Source organism: Oryzias melastigma, linkage group LG24 (assembly GCF_002922805.2).
Source record: "Oryzias melastigma strain HK-1 linkage group LG24, ASM292280v2, whole genome shotgun sequence".
NCBI classification, from domain to species: Eukaryota; Metazoa; Chordata; class Actinopteri; order Beloniformes; family Adrianichthyidae; genus Oryzias; species Oryzias melastigma.
In genome coordinates, this window is record NC_050535.1 from 7,031,519 (window position 1) to 7,051,559 (window position 20,041).

The 20,041-nt window shown below is 36.8% G+C and overlaps 1 protein-coding gene across 6 annotated transcripts in view; it reads right to left on the reverse strand.

Annotated features, from left to right (window-relative positions):
- The window catches only part of LOC112158534 (protein eva-1 homolog A), an 84,041-nt gene that overhangs the window by 14,344 nt on the left and 49,656 nt on the right, over positions 1-20,041 (reverse strand). The window contains exon 1 of one of the 6 annotated variants that reach the window (XM_036210491.1): positions 17,422-18,346. The exons of the other annotated variants lie outside the window; for them this stretch is intronic. Coding sequence (XP_036066384.1) covers positions 17,422-17,530 — 109 coding nt within the window. The 5' untranslated portion in view covers positions 17,531-18,346. Of the gene's footprint in view, positions 1-17,421; positions 18,347-20,041 lie in introns of those variants that run through there. 6 annotated transcript variants of the gene reach the window in all.

Genomic DNA, 20,041 nt, shown 5'->3' on the forward strand with positions numbered 1-20,041 from the left:
AATGGCATTATCATATTTAAAAGAACACAGCGAACTCTTAAAACAGCACAAAAGATGATCGGAGTGGAGAAGACGTGGGGTCAGTAAAGTATTTCAGCCGATTACATGTGTATATATTATAATCTGTAATTATTTGTGGATTTTTAGGAAGTTTTTAGAGGTTTTCTTTTTTTCCCCTGATTTATTACTGATTTCCATGTGAGATGTTATAAAAAACATTTAAAACTGGTCTTAAAAGTGCAATGTGAAAGTGAATGAAGTGACTTTCCTGGTGTTAATTAATACTGGGGTCCCAGCCAGTAAGGCTAAGTGGGCCACACATCATTTTAAAGTGGACAGAAAATGTGGGCCCAAAATGGGTTTGTCCACAGTTTCTGCAGTAGTTCGTCCTGTGATTGTCCACATTGGCTTACGTGGGCACAGTGGGTTAGCATGCTAGGCTATCTAGCCACCTGGTGGACAGTGGAGCTCGTTAGCTTGCTACAGCAGAGCTCGCTACATTGGTACAGAGTTTGCTAGCTTGATACAGAGGAGTTTGCTAAGTTGCTACAGCAGAGCTCGCTAGCTAAATACAGAGGAGCTTGCTAGCTTGATACAGAGGAGCTCACTAGCTTAAATCAGAGGAGCTTTCTAGCTTGATACAGAGGAGCTCACTAGCTTAAATCAGAGGAGCTTGCTAGCTTGATACAGAGGAGCTCACTAGCTTAAATCAGAGGAGCTTGCTAGCTTGCTAGAGCGGAGCTCGCAAGCTCAATACAGAGGAGTTCGCTAGCTTGCTACAAAGGATCTTGCTAGCTCGATACAGAGAAGCTCGCTAGCTTTCTACAGTGGAGCTTGCTAACATGCTACACGGAAGCTTGCTAGCTCAATACAGAGGAGCTTGCTAGCTTGATATAGTGAAGCTCGCTAGCTCTATACAGAGGATCTCGCTAGCTTAATACAGAGGAGCTTTCTAGCTTAATACAGAGGATCTTGCTAGCTCGATACAGAGAAGCTCGCTAGCTTCATACAGAGGAGCTTGCTAGCTTGCTACAGCAGAGCTTGCTAGCTTGATATAGTGAAGCTCGCTAGCTCTATGCAGAGGATCTTGCTTACTTGCTACAGCAGAGATTGCTAGCTTGATACAGAGGAGCTCGCTAGCTCAATACAGAGGAGCTTACTAGCATGCCTCAGCGGAGCTACATATCATGGTACAGTGGAGCTCGTATAATGGAGCACGTTAGCATGCTACAGCAGAGCTTGCTAACATGCTATGCTGTCCACCGGGCAGCTGGTTAGCGTAGCGAGCTAACCAGCTGAGTCCCTGCTTAAGTCAATGTGGGCAAACACAGAAACTGCAGACAAACCCAATCGTTGCCCACATTTTCTGTCCACTTTTACCCATATGGGCCACTTTTGGCCTTTCTGGCTGGGATGTAAGGAAAAATCGATTCATCGCGATACTTAATTTGGCGATTCTTCTATAGTTTTACAAGATGATATTTAATTAAATATCTATGAGCATTCTTCAGTGTCTTACATTTGTTTTCCACCTAAACCTCCGACCACTAGTTGGCAGCACAGCATTCTTTGAGCAGCTCTACAGCACACCTGAACAACAAAATATTGCCAGAACCAGCTTGTGTTTGTTTTATGACCAGCTTAAAACATTAAAAAAAAATGTTCTGGTACAGTCTTGAGATATATCGCGATATATATCATAATACTTATCGTTCTTTAGTTTCCATAATTAAAAAAAAAAACATTTGAAGTATCCGAATGAAAGTATTTCAGAAACCTATGTGATATTTCACAGGTAGTTCTTTATAGATACAGAAGGAAAACACTGACTGGCAGAGTACAAAAAAGTCAAAATCCAGACTTTATTCTTCCAAGGAAACATTGACAAGATTATTGTGTCCAGGAATCTAGTACTAAGGTTTCATTCTTTAATAGGTTACAGGTATGCAGGAGTCTAAACAAAGACAGTTGGATAAGAACAAGATAGTTGCAAGATGTGGAGCAGCTCAAACCCCCACGTTGGTTAACTCCGCCCCCCATCTTACAACCTGTTGGTTTTTCTTCCACTTACTACTTTAATCGGAAACACATCTTTCTGCTGTTGGATACCCTTTTTTGTCAGAAGAGGAACAAATGTGTGAGAGCGCCGTCAGTTCAACTTTAAAACCCCAGCTGTCCGGACTATTTAAACCCTGCATGTGCACAACACATGTCCGCATGAGTGGCATCCTTCACAAAAATAGAGATCCTGGTGACAGAATGGACTTCAATCAGAACAGTGTTCTAGGAGACCCCACACACCCAAGAGGACTGAAGAAACACCAAATCTTATCTGGGTCAAATCCAAGCTGTACCTGCCGCGATGTGTCAGGAAGTGCCAAACGGCTCTAATGCCGTCTGTGTTTGCTAAATGTGTGGAAAGCCGCTCCACTGCTGAAATCAGCACAGCCTCATTATTATCTGATGTAACACTGGATCAACAAGGATGTGCGCGGCGCTGAATCATCAAACCCAGCCACCTAACCAAAGTCACTCCTTCATACAAGACTCATGAGGTAATTTGGGTTTTCAGGAGGACAAAGAGCTGCTGAGTTCGTCAAATGACAATTGTGAACACCAAGGCAACAACATCCAGCAAAGCGTGTTCTGACATAAGTCAAGGCCGCTCCAAACAATGGGGGCTATCTTTAGCTTCTGGCAACAACTGGTCACACCACGCAGTTCATAAAATTAGCAACATTTAAGGGATTTAGGAGCTGAGGAGTGCAGCACATACAGAACAAGTGTCAAAGTCAAGGCCCGGGGGCCGGATCCGGCCCTCCAGATCATTTTATGGTATTGTTATTAATGGCCCGATGTTATCTTGTGCTTATTTCTAACTTGTATAATTTTGATCAAATAGATTTTTATGGAGAGTAAAATATTGAAAGTTGTTTCAGATTTAAGTTGATTTATTCTATAATATTATTCCTGCCAATTATTATTCATAATTGTGCGTAAAAGTTAAGGTTTAAAAGTTTTTAAAAATTGAATTCTGTTAGCTTTTTGGAATATTTTGGCATTTACTGTGATTTTTTTAGGCTATTTTGGAGTTTAGCTAATATTTCAGCTACATGTTAGCTGTTTTGGCTAATTTAGGGTTTTTTCATTTTTTGGGGATATTTTGAATTTTCGCTATTTTTTCAGCTACATGCTAGCTGTTTTGGCTAACCTAAGTTTTTTATGTTTTGTTTTTTAGGATAATTCTGCATTTAGCTAATACTTCAGCTTCAGCCTTTTCAGTTATTAGTTTTAGTGATTTCAGCTATCAGCTTCACTATTTTCAGCTATATACTTCAGTGGTTTCAGCTATCAGCTTCAGCATTTTCAGCTATTAGTTTCAGTGATTTCAGCCATCAGCTTCAGTATTTTCAGCTATAAGCTTCAGTGATTTCAGCCATCAGCTTCACTATTTTCAGCTATAAGCTTCAGTGGTTTCAGCTATCAGCTTCCGTATTTTCAGCTATAAGCTTCGGTGGTTTCAGCTGTCACCTTCAGCATTTTCAGCTATTAGCTTCACTGTTTTCAGCTATTAGCTTCAGTGATTTCAGCTATTAGCTTCAGTGATTTCAGCTATTAGCTTCAGTGATTTCAGCTATCAGCTTCACTGGTTTCAGCTATCAGCTTCAGTGATTTCAGATATCAGCTTCAATGATTTTAGCTATCAGCTTCACTGTTTTCAGCTATCAGCTTCACTGTTTTCAGCTATTAGCTTCAGTGTTTTCAGCTATAAGTTTCAGTGGTTTCAGCTATCAGCTTCACTGTTTTCAGCTATCAGCTTCACTGTTTTCAGCTATTACCTTCAGTGTTTTCAGCTATAAGCTTCAGTGGTTTCAGCTATCAGCTTCACTGTTTTCAGCTATTAGATTCAGTGTTTTCAGCTATAAGCTTCAGTGGTTTTGCTATCAGCTTCAGTGGTTTCAGCTAGCTCGCTAGCTTACAACCCCTCATATGAAGGGTTGTAAGCTGGTTCACAATGATTTGAATGAAAGAAGACCCAGAAATGCAAATTTAAGATTAATTTTCTTTATATAGTGTATGTCCTTCATCATCAAAAAAATGCCACAAGAATGTTCTATAAAAAAACACAAAAAACAGGATTTTCATCAGATTGTGAACTACAGAAATTAAACTTTTAGGCATGAATGCAAAGAGGAATAGAATGGGTGATATAACCAAAGTAATTAAAGGAACATGGAGTGACATTTTTATTTTATTTATAATGAATCATTTACATATTACCAAAGCACAATCTACAGAAATTAATACACAAAGATGTAAAAGAAATCCATCTTTTTCCTTCCCTGCATTGACCTCTAGTTATGTCCATCCACAGAATAAATCTAAGAAACGAGCTCTATGACATCATAACAGTTTTTAGACTCCCCGTAACAGATTGGCTCTTAGTAAAAACAAATCCTAAACTCCTTTATTCAAACAAAGGAGAACCCATTCATGATCTGCTCATGTTTTAAATCTATGATTTGATGCAGACCATCACACTCACTTATTTATGACTCGGGTTAAACACTTCCACCTGGATCCCATTTAACTCGTCTATCACAGGTGCTCCTGTAGTCTGTCATTGTCAGAACATTATGCTCACCATAAGGAAGAGTGAATTATAACCATAGCCTCACAGCTAAGTAATACTTTACTGTATTCCATAGACAGATGAGGATCATAATCTGTGTTGGGGAGGGGAGACATTTTTTTTTTTTTACTATGTGTCGACAGAGAGTTGGCCTAAACTAGCGGTCAGGCCTGAAGAAAGATAATGACAGTGAGGTCTGGGTCAGCCTCAGTCTGTCATCTGTCTTATCACAAAATATACAAACCTCTCGCAAATGTGCAAAATGCACAACTACTGTTTAGTCTGCAGCCTAAACACGGGACTTCAGTTTCGTATTGAGTGACATTGCTTGATATCCGCCTCCAGGCAGTAAAACGGGGCTTTTAAGAAGAAGTCTTGCTGAGATTCTGCCGTCGGCTATTATTGGAGCCAGCTCTAAAATTAGACTTCAGACAGGTGCTACCACTGTCTGCTGTCGGCAGCTGCTAGTGATCAAAAGGAAGAGAGAACAGAGGACAGATGAGAAGGAAAAGGAGGGAAAAGGATCTACACACCAACCTTCATTTAGACTTTAGGCAAATTGTGTTTTTGGTGTTTTTACCATGACATTTTTCAAATGATAGACGAAACATATAGAGAGAATCATGAATAAAACTGCATTTCTGAGAGTTTATTTATGCAAATTGTTGTGACTTTGATGAAAAAATGCCGTTATAAGAAGAGCTAATTTGCTACGTAGAAAATACAACGCTGCTCCACTCCATTCTGATGAATCCACTTGTAGACAAAACATCTTCATTCTCCTCGTCCGAGCTGGGATCTGATCAAATCGGTTCGACTGGTTAGCTCCAACATTGCTCGCCATTTTTGTTGCTCCGATAATGTCAGGCTGGTTAGCTGTAAGCTAGCAGGAGAGCATGTAAACTAACTCCAGACCTCGAGGGCCGCAGTGTCTGCATTATTCCTGATGTCCAAGTCCTTCTCATGACCAATTACCTGGTTATGGTGTGCAGACAATTAGAACATAGAGAAAAGTATACTAGAAAATATGCAGGAATGTGGCCCTCGAGGCCTGGAGATGCCTATCCCTGCTGTAAACAGAGAGCTCTCATTTACCAAGAAGGAGGGTCTAGGGGCAGCAATGTCCAATTAAGTTTAGTCTGTTTAGTTTAGTTTAGTTTAGTTGAATTTAGATTAGATTAGATTAGTTTAGTTAAACTTAGATTAGTTTAGTTTAGATTTGTTTTTTCTAGTTTAGTTTGGTTCAGTTTAGTTTAGTTAAGCTTAGATTAGTTTATTTAGGCTTAGCTACGTTTCGTTTAGTTTATCTTATTCTAGTTTAGTTAAGTTAAGCTTAAATTAGTTTATTCTAGTTTATGTAGGCTTAGCTACGTTTAGTTTAGTTTATCTTATTCTAGTTTGGTTTAGTTTTATTAGCTTAATTTAGTTTAGTTACACTTATCTTACTGTAGTTTAGTTTAGTTTAGATTGGTTAAGCTTAGATTATCTTACTCTAGTTTAGTTATGCTTAGGTAAGTTTAGTTTAGCTTATCTTATTCGAGTTTAGTTTAGTTTTATTAGTTTGATTTAGTTTAGTTAAGCTTATCTTATTCTAGGTTATTAAGTTGATTTTACTCTAGTTTTGTTTAGTTAAGCTTAGCCTAGTTGACTTGACTTGGCTTGAGTTCAGTTCAGCTATTTTTATGTTTTATGAATGATTTTATGTTATTGGATATTTACTGTTGTGAAGCCTTTTGAGACGACTGTGTTGTGTAAATGAGCTATAAAAATAACATTGAATTGAATTACTGGGGAGGGGAAGAGGGGCGGGGTTTGTTTGTGACAATGGTCCCGCCCACAACTGTGTCCTAGAAAATGACACAGGTGTTTTCATTCTTGCTACAAACAGCATAAATATAATTAAAGGACCACTTGAAAAACTTTCAAAATACCCAAAAAAGATGATCGGAGTTGGTCTTTAAACTTAAAGAGCTATAGACTTATAGATGTATGTCTAAAACATCTCGATGGCTTAAGAATTTTGGGTTCTGACTGGCAAAAAGTCCGCTTCGCTCTCTGCATTTCTCAAACCATCCCATTTTTGTCCCGTCTTTGTGGTCTTGGAAAAGTCCAAGCTCAACAGATGCAGACTCACGTCCTCAGAGTTGAGAAGTTAAAGATGGACCAGCTGTGAGTGGAGAGCCAGACAGAAAAGGAGCTTCAGACACTTTTACAGCAGTCTGTAAAGCAAACACCTGCTGCTCTGTCTGATGGCCAAGTGGACCTCAGTACTCTACAGACATAGAAACTGTCAAAGATTTGCATTCAAAGCACTGCAGGTGTCTGAATGCAGATGGAGACCTTATTAGTGTTTGTTATTCCTTGTTCCTTATTACTTGTTATTCCTCTATTACTCCACATTTGGGAGACATAAAATTAAGACTAAGGTGTTAAAATAATCTATGAGGATTCACTTTTATTTATACCCTTAGTTGATAAACAGTTTGTTTGTCCATCTTTTTTTATCATTCGAGCTGAAAGCGAGTCCTAAAATTAACCACAAGCTCGCGTAGACCCATGGGAGAAGAGCCTACTACGCTGTTCTCAGTGTGGTGTCCAGTATTTACATTCCAGGAGGGCTATAAATCTTTCCAGCCACTATGATTGTAGAAAATGGTCTAATTCTGGCACACAGAATGGGAAATTTGATCTGGATTAGCTTTGAATTCTTCCAGTGCTGTGAGAAGATTTGACTTAAGCCAGAGTCACACAAACATACAGGACTGACAAAAAGACAGACATGCTGCACAGATGTCTGAGGATGACATGGGGCGAGGAATACAGAACTATCCTGTTCAGGGTTCTGGGGGGTAGTAGGTTAGAACATAAAGTCTCATTTTATACTGAGCGGTACGGTCCAGAAAGAAGTAGTACGGTCCAGTAAGAAGTAGTATAGTCCAGTAAGAAGTGTTACGGTCCAGTAAGGAGTAGTATGGTCCAGTAAGAAGTAGTACAGTCCAGTAAGGAGTAGTACGGTCCAATAAGAAGTAGTAGGGTCCAGTAAGGAGTAGTATGGTCAAGAAAGGACTAGTGTGATCCAGTAAGGAGTAGTACGGTCCAGTAAGGAGTACTACGGTCCAATAAGGAGTACTACCAGCTAATAAGAAGTAGTACAGTCCAGAAAGGAGTAGTATGGTCCAATAAGGAGTACTACGGTCCAATAAGGAGTAGTACGGTCCAGTAAGGAGTACTATGGTCCAGAAAGGATTAGTACGGTCCAGAAAGGAGTAGTATGGTCCAGAAAGGATTAGTACGGTCCAGTAAGGAGTAGTACGGGCCAATAAGGAGTAGTACGGTCCAGTAAGGAGTAATAAGGTCCAGTAAGGAGTACTACGGTCCAGAAAGGATTAGTACGGTCCAGAAAGGAGTAGTATGGTCCAGAAAGGAGTAATACGGTCCAGTAAGGAGTACTACGGTCCAATAAGGAGTAGTAAGGTCCAGTAAGGATTAGTACGGTCCAGTAAGGAGTAGTACTGGCCAATAAGGAGTAGTACGGTCCAGTAAGGAGTAATAAGGTCCAGTAAGGAGTACTACGGTCCAGAAAGGATTAGTACGGTCCAGAAAGGAGTAGTACGGTCTAGTAAGTAGTAGTACTGTACGATCATTCTGGTGAGCGTTTCCAGTGAGCGGTTTGTTTTCATGGCGCATGCACAGTGTAGACCGCTAGCGTGTCATTGTAGTGTGATGACTAGCAAAGCATCAACAATGGAGGTCATCCAGCAGCTCGTCTTTTTCTTGCTTTACTCTTTGTACATCGTATATAACAGGAATTTAATGTCGCTTGAAAGAAGATTGCGGGCGTCTAAGAAGAAAGAGGAAATCGTTGGAATCACTAGCTTAGTGCTATATTATCGCTTTCTGCCAATCAACGGGTGGGTCCGCCCTTCTGCCCCCTTCCACTTTTCTATAGACCTACAACGGATGCTCTTAAGAGGTACGGGTCGGTACTGTTTCACGGGTCCATTTTACAATGGAAACGCTAAAAAAATACAGACCGATGTGGCTTAAGGTTCCAACAGAGGTTGTCTGACTAATTTAAGTAATTAAGATTTATCAAGTACAGGGCCTTTTCCTTTTCCACTTTTTATCAGTTTATAAAAATATAGAAGTGCCACATCGGTTGGTTCAGTTAAATTGTGAAAAAAGTTAAAAAACATGTTTTTTTTGCAACAACTGCTGATAGAGTTTCCTTTTTTTGGTTCATCTTTAGGCGTTTCAAAAGTACCGACAGTTAATGCAATTGCATAAAACATATTTAGCTGCAGATCTAGTCTGTTTAAATATTAAATGCTTGACTTAAATCAGAGCTGAATCTTTATGAACTTATATACTGTAGTTTAGCCTGGTTTACATTGGTGGTGACGGACAACTGGTTTCTATGAGCCAAAATATCAATATTGCGATATATATCGCGATATTTACTCCTGCAATTTATTTTTCGATGGGTTCTAACCAAGTATCGATCTTTTATTTTGATTTGAAGAGGCTGTAAAATGTTATATTCTTCATACTTTTGTCACTGAATTTTACAAATTCAACTGGTGTCAATGCTTAAGATAAAACATAGTATTACTGATTTGCACAAAACTGTCAATTATTTGTTGCACAATATAAGACAAGTTGTTTACTATGATTGTGTTCAAGCTGAAAAATAAAATGGGATATATTTTCACAAAAATATGTGTTCTTCTATATATTGTGAGTTACTAGAGACGATTTTTTATCAATTATGGCAGTATCGCGATATTATCGATATCGTGAGCCATGTATCGCGTATTGAATCGTATCGTGAGGTACCCAGTGATTCCCAGCCCTAGTAAGCATTGTTTCATTTGAAATTCTTTAGTAGTTTTTTGGCAGTTTAGTTGTTAAACTGTTCCAGAACTGACACCACTCCTCAATCTAATCAAATCATGTTTCCAGACTCTTTTAAGTCTCCACAGATCCAAGTTTATCCGAGCAAATCTGGTGCTGCTATTAGTGTATTAAAGGCAACACCAAATTCTTAAAAACATGATGTGTTCTTCAGAATGAATCAGTGTTTTTACCAGCCATATATTCCCACGTCTTAATGCTCTGCACATGAATCACCCGCAACCGCACTGTACCGTAAATGAATAGCTGCATTAGCGTGGTAACTAATCATCAAACCCCACAATAGTACAGGCACACCTCAAGAGCAGCACAACCCCAATCTGGCACTGGTGTCATGTTGCAGACAGGAAACATATGGCCTGCCGAGAAAAAAAGAGTATGCCAAAGAGGGCCTCCCTCCTTTTGCTCTGGTGGTCCCTCCTTCCATCATTCCTCCCTTCTCGGTTGGAGGGAAGGAGAAGAGTGAGGCCTTTCTGGTGTTTGGAGCACAGATCAGAGAGCTCTGGCTCTGGATCAGAGTGATGGAGGTCTCCGGGAGGTTTTTGAGAAGCTGTCTATGGTTGTACTAAGTCTGCAGACTATTTAAGGCTTTGAACTCATCCTGAAGGGAGAAAAAACATTAAAGTCTTCAGGAAACAAAACTACGAACATACATGTGTCAAAGTCAAGGCCCGGGGGCCGGATCCGGCCCTCCAGATCATTTTATTTTATTGTTATTAATGGCCCGATGTTATCTTGCACTTATTTCTAACTTTTATAATTTTGACAAAATATATTTTAACAGAGAGTAAAATATTGAAAATTATTTAAGGTTTACATTGACTTATTCTGGAATAATATTCCTGCCTTTTTATTTTTTGTATTTATGTTAAAAAGTTACAGTTTTAAAGTTTTAAAAATTGGCATTATGCTAGCTTTTTTGGACAATGTTTTTCATTTACAAAGATTTTTTAGGCTATTATGGAGTTTAGATTTTTTTTAAGCTACAAGCTAGCTTTTTTGGCTAACTTACATTTTTTAGGCTAATTTGGCATTTCGCAGATAATGCTATATATCTAGTTCATAAATATGGTAAAAGTTAAGGTTTTAAAGTTTTAAAAATTGGTATTCTGCTAGCTTGTGAGGTGATTTTGGCATTTGCTGAGATTTTTCTGGCTGTTTTGGAGATTAGGTAAAATTTCAACTACATGTTAGCTGTTTTGGCTAATCTAATTTTTTGTATTTTTTTGTTTTTAAGGCTAATTTGGCAATTAGCTAATATTTAAGCTGGCTATCAGCTTCAGCATTTTTTGCTATCAATTTCAACATCTTCAGCTATCAGCACTAGCATCTTCTACTGCCAAATTCAGCTTACAGCATTCACACTAGCATTATCACAGGTAATAATTATGTTAAAAATGTACAGTTTGAAAGTTTTAAAAATTAGCATTTTGCTAGCTTTTTGGACAATTTTAGCATTTACTAAAATCTTTAGGCTATTTTGAAGTTTAGCTACATGCTAGCTGTTTTGGCTAATTTGGGTTTTTTCAGTTTTTCCGGCTGTTTTGGAGTTTAGCTAATCTTTTAGCTACATGCTAGCTGTTTTGGCTAACCTACTTTGTAGTTTGTTTTTCTTTTTTTAGTTTTTTAGGCTAATTTGACATTTAGCTAATATTTTAGCTGGCTATTAACGTGAGGGTGTTCAGCTGTTAGCTTCAGCCTTTTCAGACACATTTAGCTTACAGCATTCACACTAGCATTATCACAGGTAATGCTATATATTTAGTTTTAAAGGTTTTAAAAATGTAGTTTTAGAGTGTTCAATAAATGTTTATCCTGTTCGATCTGAGGTGAGTTTTGGATTTTGGACCCTTGTGCGATCGAGTTTGACACTCTTGTACTAAAATATCCAAATAATCTATCCTTCCAATCATTAGAAAACACTAAATACCAAAACGTCGCTTTGTGAAACGACTTCCTGCAATACTTTGCCTCCAGCAGAGGAATGAACCATAAGTTGCTGTTTACAGATAACCTTTGACCCTGAAAGCAACAATAGAAGATCAATATAATCTCAGCAGAGCCACCTTCAACTGAAGACGAGCTGATAAGCAGACTGACTCTGTCTGTTCCAGGTCGCCATCCGTCACATATTTACTTCAGCTCCATGTCCTCTGTTTTCCTTAACCGCACTTCTCAGATCTTTATCGCGGCGAAGCTCTCAAGCCGAGACTGTGGAGGATCATGGGATGTTCAGACTGGCTTTCATCAAGATGAGCACAAAGAGATGCAGCGTTTGTGCAGGAAGTGTCAAAGTGAGTCCCTGAAAGGTTCTTCTTACGTCGTAAACTTAAAAATCATTCCTTTACATTCAAGTGTTTTCGTTCCCCTGCGACTTTTTAAGTGGGATTTTAAAAGCTAATAAAACAGATCACAACAGATGAAAACCTGCTGCACACATCTCTCATTCAGAGAGCCCGGCCTATAAAATCTACAGACATCATTAAGCGTGTCTGCTAATTTCTAAAACCTGAAAAGCAGCAGTGATAAAACTACTGAGGCAATGCAACCCAAAACACATGTTTACCGAGCACTGTAAGCTGCTTAAAGCGGCATGACGTAAGAACACAAAGCGCTCAAAGCGTCAAAACGGAGATGCTCGCAGATCTCTACTGCTGCCAAACGGTTACTGGAGATCACAGTGGAGGAAAGGCTTTGAAAGATAAGACATAAAACATTTGCTGAGCTGACAAAAAAATCCACAGATGCAAATTCATATCAAGAACTTATCCAATAGATGCATTAATGCAGCAACAGTTCTTTGTCTACTTCATGAGAAGTCGTCCGCATCAACGATTGAGATTTTCTGCTTTTACACTTTCTAAAAACTTAGCAAAAACAGTAAAAAAAAATCTTCAGAAAACCATTTAGCAATTTGTCCATCACTGATTAATCAAAATACTAGAGTTCACAAAATAAGAAGTCTTTTATTACAACTTTAAAGTCGTAAATGTACAAGAAAAAAGTAATAAAAACCTCTAGAGCATAAGATTTATTTATTTATTTTTTTACTTTCTACCTCAAACTTTACTCTTATACGTTTACACATTTCATTTAACCCTTTCTATTTATAAACGGTATTACTGCATTCCTGCACAGTTTACCTCAAATTTGATCTGTCTCAAATTTTGCACAATTTTATGTCTTATTTGTGTGTTTCTTTGTTTTTTTTTAGCTACTCAAATCTAGTTACAAAGTACAATTGCAATGACAATGTACAATTCTAATAGCTGTTAAATTACAAGAATAAAGTCAAATTTTAAAATGTACCTGCTTGAAAATTGCAAATATAGTACCTTAAAGTTTTAAATTTATGACTTTAAACTTAAATTGACATAAAGTTATGAGAAAAAAAATACTTAAATTTACAAGAAAAAAGTTGTGTTTGTTGGAGTTGTGCTCACAGGTGAAAGACGTGGAACATTTTGTGAAGATTTATGTCTGTATGGCTTCAAAAACAAATAAATTCTAAACTTTTTAGTGACTTTAAATCAAATTATTATCAGTATGAGAACTTTGAAAAGCATATGGCAAAAATTGTGTTTCTTCAGGCTAAAGTATCCCACAGATCTTTATAAAACAATAAAAAAGTAATAAACTGTAAATCAAACAACTAAATCAAACATTTAGTTCACCTGTTCAAATCAAGGAAATTTTGACCAAATTGAATTTAGACGGTGTGCTGTTGCACGTGGTGTTCATGTGTTGGACTTTATGTTCATTTCAACTTCAATCTCGTAAAATTACTTTTGTTTTGTAGCTTTAACCTCAGAAATTTACGAGAAAAAAGTTGCAAATTTACGAGTTCTTTTCTCATAAATGTAAGACTTGAATCTCATAATATTACTTTATTTTTTATTTTGGTGGCCCTAACAATCTGTCGTAAAAGATAGAGTTTGTCCAGCAGGAATTTATAAAAATTGTAGTATCAGTAATTGTAAAATAACTTGTCAATAAATGATAAAAAGAAGCTTTCAAATAACTAGAAAAGTCTTATTACCTGTGAAAATGCTAGTGTGAATGCTTTTGCTGAAAGTAGTTGCTGAAGATGCTGAAGCTTTTTGCTGAAAATGGTGACAGAATTTACTTTATTGCTAAAGGGATTTGCTGAAAATGTAAAAAAGCTATTTGCAAAATGTTACATTTGCTAAAAGGCTGGAACTATGAACTATGAAAGAGCGCTGAAGTTGGCCTACATTTCTGAAAAAATTCTTGCGAAATTGCTTAAAAATCCCTAATACGTACCATTGTTGCTAAAATATTTATTGTGTTGCTTAAATATGAGTTAAACTCCAAATTAGCCCCCAAAAAACAAGTAGATGTAAAATTAGCCAAAAAAGCTAGCTAGTTGCTTAAATACTAGCTAAATTCCAAAATAGCCTAAAATTCCTCAGTAAAATAAATTAGTCAAAAACGTTAGCATGTTGCTAAAATAGAAGCTAAACTCTAAATTAGCATATGAAAAACTCAGTAGATAAACAAATTAGCTAAAAACGTTAGCATGTTGCTCAAATATTAGCTAAACTTCAACTAAGCATAAAAAAACCTCAGTAGTTGCCAAGTTAGCCAAAAAAGCTAGCATGTTGCTTAAATACTAGCTAAACTCCAAAATAGCCTAAAATTTTTCAGTAAACTAAATTAGTCAAAAACGTTAGCATGTTGCTAAAATAGAAGCTAAACTCTAAATTAGCCTAAAAACCTCAGTAGATAACAAATTAGCTAAAAACGTTAGCATGTTGCTAAAATAGAAGCTAAACTCTAAATTAGCCTAAAATTTTTCAGTAAACTAAGTTAGTCAAAAACGTTAGCATGTTGCTAAAAAAGAAGCTAAACTCTAAATTAGCCTAAAAACCTCAGTAGATAACAAATTAGCCAAAAACGTTAGCATGTTGCTAAAATATTAGCTAAACTCTTTAATTACTATGAAATATGAAAACATAGCCCATGAATATATTTAAAGGCTTGTTGTTAAACCATTTAAAATGTTTTCCTACATTTTCAAACTGTTTTTTGAAATATTTTCAAATTTTATCTAATGTGTGAAAACTGTAGCGCGAGAAAATGTTTTTTACGGAGTATTTTTTAATTTAATGCTCTTAAATATTGTAAAGTGATGCTTAAACTTTTAAGATCCTATTGTCAAAGAAAGTGTTTTATTTAACATATATATATATTTGTACTTTAAGGAAGCAGAAATTATAAAATCTGATCAACACTAAATACATTTTAACAGGTGATGCTGAATAATGAGCGTGAATGATGTTCTAACAAGAAACTGAATTCAAGAAAAAAGAGGAAATGTGCACAGATGAGGGCATGAGAATGAAAAGCAACAAAAAAAGCAACATTTTCTTTGGCTTTGAGGGGAACTCGCCCTCCCTGAACACTCCAAACTGTTTTTAAAGAAGTATTTAAGGGAGAAAAGGATGGAAAGTTAGCGTAGCAGAGAAGGAAAAAGAAAACACCTCCATAGGAGAGCCGAGGCCATTAGGAATGCATGCTGTGTTTTGAAAACAGAACTCAGAAGAAAAGGATAAAAACCAAACCAAAGGCTGACAGAAACGCGGGGCGAGGGGCCAGAGGGCCAGGCCAAACCTTCATGCAGTGCCAGGTTCCAGTCAGACTAGACAAAGTCAACAAAGCCACTTGATTAAAACAAGGGTGAAAGGATGCAGAAATGAGGGAAAAGGAGCTGCAGGAAGACATCAGGATCAGAAGTATGTCGGATCTGACACAGATTATCAAGAAATTGATAGAAAAGAAGAAAGTAAATGCAGAAGAAAAAAACTAATCAGAATGCATAACAACAAACACAATCGACCTAACATAGTTCTGCTTCTGTGCTGTCAGACTTTAATCTGAACACAGATTACAGAATAATTCATAGGTTATAACACAGTGTTCATTGTGGTCTGTGATGGAAAAGCCAAAACTATCCGTTTGTGAGGAGGGGATGAATTAACAAATTTAAAAAAAGCCTTTTGATATCAAGACATAACACAATCTTATTAATATTTAGCTAACGTGGATGTAAGCAACAAACATTTAGTCATTTTAGGACCTAACTGCTCCGATGTCTGCTGGGTCTTCTCAAGGCTACATAATGCATGTGTGCACACTCCAAATAGCAGGAAAGAATCTTGTAAGACAAATAAATCATCCAAATTAAGGTTTTTAAAAAAAAAGAAAAAAAAAGATTAGCCAAATCAGCTAGCATGTAGCTGTAATATTAGCTAAACTTAAAAACAGAATAAAGAATTGAAAAAAGCCTAAATTAGCCAAAACAGCTAGCATGTAAATATTAGCCTAACTACAAAACAACCAAAAATACAAAATAAAAATAGCCTAAAGTAGCCAAAACAGCTAGCATGTAGCTGAAATATTTTCTTAACTCTAAAACGGCGTAAAAAAACAAAAAAGCCAAAATTAGCCAAAAAAGCTAGTGTGTAAATATCAGCCTAATTCCAAAACAACCTCAAAATGTAAAAATAGACTAAATTAGCTAAATCAGCTAGCATGTAGTGGAAATATTAGCTAAACTCTAAAACAGTGTAAAAACAAACAAAAAAAAGCCTAAATTAGCCAAAACAGCTAGCATGTAAATATTAGCCTAATTCCAAAAAAGACTAAAAACTAAAAAAACAATCCGAAGTTGGCCGATGTAGCTGAAATATTAGCTAAACTTCAAAATAACCTGAACATATTAGTAAATGCCCAAATAGTTTATTATAAAAAGCTAGTAGAATGTCAATTTTTAAAACTTTAAAACTGTAACTTTTTAACCTAATTATGAATAATAAAAAGGCAGGAATATTTTTCCAGAATAAATCAACTTAAACCTTAAATAACTCAATATTTTACTCTCTATAAAAATACATTTTGACAAAAATATACAAATTAGAAATTAGCGCAAGATAACATCAAGCCATTAATAACAATAAAATAAACTGATCTGGAGGGCCGGATAGAATTACCTGGAGGGCCAGATCCGGCCCCCGGGCCTTGACTTTGACACATGTGCTCTAGATCAATTCTTTCCCAGAAAAGTAAATGTTTCCACCTCTGACACTTTGATACTTTTGTCATTTTACCAAGAAACATTACATAATCGATAAGCATTAAGGTAAACTAATCTACTCACAGAGTTGATCAATATAGTCGAAAGATTTTCCAAATTATTACAAAAATCTCAGGATAAGAAATCAGTTTCTTATTAGAATAATCTGTAAAAACTTTAATTTAGTTGAATTGAACTAAATCACTCGGAAGTATTTGTATTGTTTGCTTTTTTTTAGACAAATCAGTTGTTAATTATTATAGTTTTATTTTTGCAAAGAAATAAAAATAAATAAATAACATCAAAGAATTCCCAAACTTGATTATCTCTCATAATGAATGTCAGACTTGACGCTCCCTCTAATTACATAAAGATGAATTAAAAGACAAAAATGAAAACTCATGTTTAGTAAGGAGTTTGTTGTCCTGACTCAGCAGTTTTCTTTGCTGAGTGAACAACTCTCAGCTCCTGACGTTTTGCTGTAAAACGCTCGCTGTGGTTGATTACGCCAGAGTCCGACTCCTGCCAACGGAGCCGTTTCATTAAGGAAAAATGCTGACCATGTATGGTCACATCCAACAATACACAAACAACATCAGCTATTAAAGCTGTCAAGGTGTGTGTGAACAGTGAAGTATCTTCTACGTTTGTGCCAAAATGTGGAATCATGTTTTGATTCTTCTCCAGCAAACACAATGAACTTGAAATTCAATGGTAGATGAACTTGTGTAAAAGTTCAGAGATTCGGCTCAAACACGAGTCAGAAGGTGACACTTACACACACATATCTGGAAGGAAAATCCAAGAATGGGGCTTGTTGTTGAGCCTCCTCCTCCTCCTCTTCCTCCTCGCTGTCCCGCCAGAAGAGCTGGAACTGGCTTCACCATAAAACAAGGGGCTCACGTGAAACAGTCCACCATGAGTCTCACCAGAGAGAGGAAACTCAAGGAGGAAGGGAGGGCAAAAAAAAAAAAAATCACCTTTAAGAAGCTCCTTTAAGGTGACTCCCCCCTTTAGATTTCTTCCTTCTTTCTTTCTCTCCACAAAGTGAATAAAACCTCTCCTCTTTTTGGCTCCACTGTCCTCCCCGCTCGCGGTGAGAGTGAAAGTTAAACCCAGCTTTAACAACTGGAATGTGACAGCAGGAGAGAGCCCGAGCGAGGGGAGGGACGGAGAGGGAAGTGTGTGGTGTCCACCTCCTCTGCTGAGTGAGTGAGCAGTCAAAGAGAAGTAAAAAGGGGAGGGAAAAACCACGGGGGGGGAGGGCTGTGTATGATGAGCGTGTGACATCAAAACTTTATTTAAAAAAAAAAAAAAAACACCAAAAAATCTTGATGTTAGCTCTGAAACTTTTTGTTTTTTTTTGGAGATCATTCACTTATTGTTTCAAGAAAGTTTGCCCACCCTCATAATCTCCTCTGGTGTGCTGGAACGCAGGAGGAAAACTGAAACCAGCCAAAAAGACTGGAGAGCATTAATCTGCCCCCTCCATCTGATTCAGAACTCCTTGGAAAACGACAGACGAGGGTTGGAAAGGATTCAGAAACACAGTTCATCAAGCCAGTCATCTAGAGATTTGATTGTTTGCTCACTCCAGTCATATTTTGATCTATTTAAAAAGCATTCTCTTATAATAATAATTAAGTCATTTTTAGCCAAAATCAAAAACATATCATTTTATAGGACATAGAAATTCCCCTCTAAGATGTGGCGCAGAGTAACCCCGCCCCATTTCCCATCATTCATCTATTTTCACGCTCTCCTGCTAGCTTACACACTCAACCTAACATTACCGGTGTGACAAAAATGGTGAGCAAAATTGTTCAGTTTTGGACGAAGACATGTGTCTGCTCTTGATTTAAAGTAATTTGAACTAGAAAAGTCGCATAACCTGCGATAATCTCGTGTGAATGCTTTTTGCTGAAAGTAGTCGCTGAAGATGCTGAAGTTTTTTTTGCTGAAAATGGTGACTGAATTTACTTAAAATGCTGAAGGGATTTGCTGAAAATGCAAAAGCTATAAAATGTTAAATCTGCTAAAAGTTTTGTTAAAATATAAAACAATGCTGAAGTTGAGCTAAATTAATGAAAAAATTGTAGTGAAATTGCTTAAAAATCCCTAATACATGCCGATTTTGCAAAAAATATTTAGTGTGTTGCTTAAACATGAGCTAAACTCCAAAGTAACCCAAAAAACCTTTTTAGGTGCCAAATTAGCCAAAAAAGCTAGCTTGTTGCTAAAATATTAGCTAAACTACAAATTAGGATAAGAAAAAACCCCAGTAGATTACAAATTAGCTAAAATGTTAGCATGTTGCTAAAATATTACCTAAACTACAAATTAGCATACAAAAACCTTAGTAGATGTCAATGTAGCCAACAAAAAGCTAAAGCATCACTTAAATGCTAGCTAAACTCTAAAATAGCTGGAAATTCCTCTGTAAACTAAATTAGCCAGAAACGTTAGCATATTCCTAAACTCTAAATTAGCTTAAAAAACCCCCAGTAGATAACAAATTAGCCAAAAAATGTTAGCATGTTTCTAAAATATTAGCTAAACTACAAATTAGAATAAGAAAAAACTCAGTAGATGTCAATTTAGCAAAAAAAAAAAGCTAACACATCACTTAAATACTAGCCAAACTCAAAATTAGCTGGAAATTCCTCTGTAAACTAAATTAGTAAGAAACGTTAGCATATTCCTAAACTCTAAATTAGCCTAAAAAAAACGAGTAGATAACAAATTAGCTAAAATGTTAGCATGTTTCTAACGTTTTAGATAAACTCCAAATGTTTAGAAAATTACTATAAAAGGTTAAAACTTAGCCCATGAATATATTTAAAGGTTTGTGGCTAATCAACTTAAAATTTCAAAATTTTAAGACTTTCTCATTTATTTCTAATGGAGCAAATTTTGCTCAATATTTCAAAAAGGATTACGTTTTTAAATCCCCAAAACACAAGCAGTAATGTCCTGAACAAGAAATACCTAGAAAAGCTTGATTTTCTTTAGATACGTCCTCCATCATGACAAAAAATGCTACAAAAACATGTTAAAAACACAATTTTCACTGGACTGGCTCCAAAAACTCAACAAGGAAGCTGTTACTAATTTAGGAAAAATAAATCTGTTTACGCGCAGTGACTCACTCTACTCCACACAAGCACTTCGTGATGTGTTTGTGTGACAGCATGCTCCTATTATATTCCTTTCCCAAAGAAGACAGGCCGAGCTGAATGCAGAACATTCCTCCCCTCTGGAAAGAGCCGGAACCGTGACTCGGACAGAAGTGGCTTTGGCTGGCGGCGGCAGAGAGAGCTCGCTGAAGCGGCTCTTTGTCACCGCTTCCAGAAGACATCATTGTTAATATGGCCTTCGGTCTCATTAAGGGCACTAAG